Raw genomic sequence first — 6000 nt, 5'->3', positions numbered from 1 at the left:
TGAAGGATTACGCGCTGACTGTTGCAGATCTGTTTATCTGAGTTTATAGTGGTGGGGGAACCAGAGTACCCGGAGGTAATGTAGCAGCGCACAGGGAGAACACGCCGCTAACCGCTGCGCCACCGCGAGGTACTATTCACCTGATAGTTGGTCAATTCTGCCAGATCTGTCTTTGGCGTATAGTTACTTGCCGAGTGCGGATTGTGCTGCTGCTGGATTAGTTTGACGGGGTTTGAGCAGGCGCCTGACGCAGCCCGCGTGTGGAATGGGAACAGCTGGCTGAGGGAATGAGTACAGAGGGAGAGGTGATGGATGCGAGTGGAGCTCCGGTGACAGATGAGCTAACAGGTGTTCACCATGGCCCGTGGAGACATGCTATTTATGAGCTGGAAAAGACAGCCAGACGCAAAAGCACACTACACCAGCAGCACCAGCCTTCTCAGTGCGAAACACATCACACCCACAGCCACAGCTCCACGCAACAATCAACTTTCATCTCACAATGCTGTAATCAAAGTTTGCCAGACTAAGCACAATTCACTCATTACTCTTCACACACACCGTTTCGTGCATCTGTTTCCGCTAAAAAAAACAGATGATGCTTAAAAAAGTTCTAATAGTATTTTCACTAAAGCTGGAGACAAATGGACACAGTGTAATCACAGTTTTGACAATGCGTCTTTTTATTCTCTTGATATAACAGATTCAGACCAAACGCACATTGAGCGGTTTGTGTGTGACATTACAATAAAAGACAGAATAATAAGGGCTGGAACTAAATGTATCTAACCAATCTCCAGTATTCAATAAAATCTATCCAGGTGATTTATCACATCAGTGGTTTGTAATGGATGCATAAAGAGGGAATCACTTCATTTATTTGTTTTAATAATTACACATATTAAACTGACTGTAATAACATGAAAACCGATTCTTCAGGCATATTACACTTTTTTCAGTTTAGAGCAGAATGTATAAACAGTAGCCAAGGCTAAAGCTGTGCAATTAGTTCTTATGAAATGCTCAATCTCGAGGATTGGCGTGAAGCTTTTTCATTGACTCTACGGCCTCATGCTGCAGTAACAGCTCATTGTGGACTTTAATGAGTAAAATTAAAACTATTCTTTATTAACCATATGATATTACTTGTAATCATTTATCATACTTAAAAAAACAATGAATTTAGGAAAAAAAAAAAAAATCAGGATCAATCAATGAAAGTAGTTTTACTTTTTGCCATATCATCCGGCCCAAGCCAAAAGCAACAGCGCTGTAAATACCTTTAGAGCTTCATGGTGAATACAAGAACATAATAAAAAAATACCTTGTCTTCATGTTAAAAAAAAAGCATCTAAAGGGGACAGAGTAGGTGGATCTATGCCTGGACCAGGGCTTGCTTGAGATCTCGGAGCAACATAGACGCCATGACACTCTTCTCTGTGTTGATGGTGAGGAGAGCTGTGGGCGACTGCTGCAGCGACAGGGACACGAGCACTAATGCTCCGCTGCTCACAGCCTTCCCAGCAAATCTGACAGAGAAAAGAATGCCGTCAGTCAGTTTACAAAAAGATATGAACAAAGACACAAGGACACTATGATTTGTACAGTTAATAATAAATAACAATAGAGAAATCATCCACAAACAAACAACTGCAGTGAATCTAATTTCTCCTTTAGTTTAGAAATCCGTTGTTCCTCATCATATTGAATGCACACGGCTTTTAAGTCTCGCTAATTGATGATGACTGTATAATGTTCAAAGTCGAGAAGATGCACCTAAACATGGTTAATACATTCAGAAAAGATTGACTCCTTGTTTGGTGATTATGTGCTTAAAGGCATTGTTTCCCTAATCCCATAAATCCTTGCTGCAATATCTTTGTTAACATCTTAAACATAGTTTAGTCTCAATGAGCTGGTCACTCAAGAAGTGTTGAAGGAAACTAGACAACACAACAACAGACAGTCTATTATCCGTCTGACTAAAGAGTGATTAGGCCTCGGACACGCCCCTCAGGCCCCACTCAACAGGACCCAGCAGTTTTTATAGACTGTGGGTGTCTATGAGCATGTGGAACCCTATGGGATATGTCCTGTCCCACAGCTCCCTCTGGGACACCAGGTTGCCTTGGATACCGCCTCAGCAGACTATAGGCATATCTGGGCGCACATGGTGCCCATTGAGAGCGTTAACAAGATGCAGACAGGGGCTGTGACCCAGAGTGACCCTCTTTAGACCAACAGAGGGAGTGGAGGCTCTTCTCTGGCCCTCTGCGTCCACGAGCCTCACAACACTCGCTCCCGGCCATCTGCCTCCATTTAGCACTACACCCTTGTTGAAAAGACCCCCTGTGGCAGCCCGCTTAGGCCTGACAGAAGCCCATGACGAAACCCTACAGGACGTCCCATGGACAGGTCCTGCAAGCACAGCCTGTGCAGTGGGAGGGTTAGAGAGCGCTCCAATTAGCACACTTGAGTTAAAGATGTAGCAGGGGCACAAGGGGGACATCATGCATCCTGAATGAAACCGCAGAGCCTCCCAAAGAGTGTCTGGGCCGTCTCCAGGGAGCTGCTAAATTACCATCAACACAGTGAGGGAGTTTATCAGAAGCTCTCGGGCAGGGGAGAGCGAGGCCTCTTTAGTCTAATTAAAATATTAGCCACTTCAGCAGGAAACACACACACACCATTCAAGAAGGGAAACCATAATCCCCCAAATACTCGCTCTGTCCTCAATAATCCAAGAGCCTTAGCTGAGATATTTATACTGTTCCTTAACTTATGACTTTCCTCTTTTGTTTGAAGCTTTTGGTTTGTTTATGATAATGGCTAACTATACATACATATGTATTGGTCCAGCATGGCCTGCAGCTTGATGGTCGACATGTTCCCTGTGGCTTTACTAATGGATTTAGGATATAAATCTATCATTTACTCAGCCAGTTAACACTGCCCTGTGGGCGCTTTTATTTTGTCTCTGGAGACACCACTGTGGGCCTTTGTTCTGTGTATCTGTGAGCTGAGGAAACAGGTGCCGACTGTGTCTAATGTCAAAATACAATGTGAATATTTCACCCTGGTTCTTGGTGACTGTGTGCATCTCTCAAGTGTCTAACATCAGCGCATTTTCAAAGAAAGATTAAGGACAAGCGGACTCTAAACGGGTCATTGGTATTCCCCTGCACTCTTCACATTCTGGGCTAAACACTGGATTAATTGCGGTGTATGGAAAGAAAAGAAAAGCATAACCCCTGGACTTAGAGCAGGCGGATTGGCATCGATCGGCAAAGCTGGGGCTAAGCATCACTCTCCAATTATCTGCGATTCTCCTCAGTGCGGAGGGCCGTGTGTGCCATCTGCCTTCCCTCCACCCTGCAACTGCAAAACAAAAGTGGGCTTCACCTTTGCATTCACTCTCACGCAGCTATCCCGCTCGACAACCAGAGGAACCCACGACTTAACCCCTGCGCCTCTCCAATCGTTCGCATTTCAAACATGTCCAACAGAAAAGTCACTGTACCGGTTCAGACAACGCTACAAACGGACAAAAGCTGAGGCCGAAAGTGAATGAGCATCTGGATACTATTGTCCTTTCTGAGGTTTCGACAAAGTGGACAAGTGGAATGTCCTTCAACTGTAGTGGTCAGTGAGGCCAGGCTGAAGCACGGCCCAGGCCAGCAGAGTGAGCAGGCAGATGGCCAGAACTATTAGCCCCGATTAGAACCGGGGACTCGTCACGTGCCGCGAGCGCTGGGCCATACGGACGCATTGATCGGAGAGTTAACAGGACCAATAGGAAAATATGAGCCAGGAGGTGGAAGGAAAAGAATTAATAAAATGATAAGTAATACCGTGAACGTGGTTTAATGTCCGTTTTTACGGTAAACATTTGAAAGTACTTGCTGTATGCATCATTAAAAGGACAGGGTTCTGGAAGAAATAAAAGTCAATGTAAACTGTATGAGAATTTATGAGAATCATTGTCCTGTGTGTCTTAGTGTTGAAAGTAACTAATAATAATAATAATAATAATAATTAACATATTCAAAGACCTGATATATGAGACTTTGCACAATTAGTCTTATAGTAGTTGCGTATAATAACAAAATCTATACATAATACAAAAAAACCTCTGCATCTGTCTTGTTTTAAGAAACTTTTCAAGTCGGGTAGGAACAAACCGGGCTGTGTATTTTGAAAATTACGTGCTAAGCAGACAGATTGGCAATACATGTAAAATCTGATCAAATTTGCTTTCAAACGGACTGAAAAATAGAGCACATTTATTTTATTCCGCCTGTTTAGACATAAACAAGAACAGCATTTTCTACATTTGCTTTCCCGCTTGATTTATTGCCATTCTCCTTTCCAGCAATCAATTTAGGAGTTTCAGCGGCATCCCCCTCCGTTCTCCACTCAGCCAGGTTGGGAAAAGCAGTGCTGCGCCCTGCTGATAGGAAAAGGGACTGCTGGAAGTGGTATGAAACATGTACCAATCTTTAACAACCCAATAGTAGGAGATATGGTAGTAGTTCCTCCAAAAAGGATGAAAAAAAAAAACGTGAAGTATTTTTTTCTGTGTAAAAGGGGGAGGGTTCTGCGTAGCTAAAGGTCACCTCACACATCCCGTCTTAATGTCGAGTGACCTACACAATGAGCTCTCAGTGGGTGTATCCGATTGAATCGATCTCCAGTCCGAGTGTTCTTCAGCTCTTGCACTTTTGAATCTACTCTAAATGGCATTAGCGAAACATGGTAATGCTGCCACTGCACAAATGAATAACACAAGCAGCCCAGAGCTGGATACGGGAGGGAGGATCGATCGTTCACTGTCGAGTGTCTGATACCAAATAAAAACTGGAACGCATCAGAACACACATAAAAAGACAGTCTATCTATGTTGGTCATATGAAATAACTGTGCATATAGTTTGCAATTAAAGGCATTAAGGAAAGAAATACAGTATTGTGTGGACTAAATCCTATATTAGAAATGCTTTTTTTTTTTACTGAATAAACGGTCAAAAAAACGAGAGATGTCTTTACCGGCATTATCGTTCAGGTTCTTACAGATGCAACAAGTACAAAGTGAGACACGGTCCACAACATTAGCAGCAGCACATTGAGCAACCACAATTCAGTGTTGGTGATCCAGCTTTTTTTCCCTTCCCAGCTATCACAAAACCAGCAGTGAGATGGATAGCGTGGCGCTTTTTGAACTATTGGTTATTCTGAATGGGCTTGGGGATTATTGGACACAGGCCTAGCCCACTGGTCCATATTGATTTCCACTCTCTCGCTCAGACCTCGGTGCCCTTCAGCTCGTGGCTTCTTATTCTTTCCCGTTACTTTCACATTGTCCTGTATTTATGCTTCGTCTCCAGCATTTTCCGTTTATTCACTCAATGACAGCGCCACTTTGAGGAAAGGTCTGTCAAGAAATGATTACAAAAAACAATGGTATGTCTACTGGAAGAAGCTGATGGGAGACAAGCATCGGGAGCGTATAGAATGGAGTGAAAGACAAAGAGGAAGTGAAGGAAGAACAGATGGGAGCTCGGGCTCGAACGGAGAGAGAGAGCACACAGGAAACACACACAGGGGAGAGAAAGCTGTAATTATCTATCAGGTGTTCGAGTGTGCGTGACAGAGGAGGAAGCTCATTAGCACACTCTGTGTACACCAATTACACAGGCAGCCTTCTCAGGGCAATCCCCCGGCATGTCAGCGGCATCCAAACGCACTTTTCTCCGTCTCCCAGCCCCATACATCCACACCATGGAACTAAGTGCACCTATAACATTATTGCATGATTAAAGAATCTCACCCCATTCTATCATTCTGGAGGGAACGGACATTACAACTTTCGTAACTTGGGTATGTAAATAAAATTATTAGTGACACATTATACCGATGTATCTGGTAGGGCAACATGGCCTAAAATCTATATCACGATATAAAAAGAAATATCATGATAACGATATATTTGACGATATAATGG

The 6000-nt window shown here is 43.5% G+C and overlaps 1 protein-coding gene across 1 annotated transcript in view; it reads right to left on the bottom strand.

Moving 5' to 3' along the window:
- Positions 1–710: 710 nt before the first annotated feature.
- Positions 711–6000, bottom strand: part of ap3b1a (adaptor related protein complex 3 subunit beta 1a) — a 39948-nt gene continuing 34658 nt past the window's right edge. The window contains exon 27 of the mRNA XM_079552125.1: positions 711–1529. Coding sequence (XP_079408251.1) covers positions 1376–1529 — 154 coding nt within the window. The 3' untranslated portion in view covers positions 711–1375. The remainder of the gene's footprint in view (positions 1530–6000) is intronic.

The sequence above is a fragment of the Gobius niger genome, assembly GCF_951799975.1.
Source record: "Gobius niger genome assembly, chromosome: 2".
NCBI classification, from domain to species: Eukaryota; Metazoa; Chordata; class Actinopteri; order Gobiiformes; family Gobiidae; genus Gobius; species Gobius niger.
The sequence above is the reverse complement of the archived record's forward strand: the minus strand, read 5'-3'. Positions and strand labels throughout refer to the sequence as shown.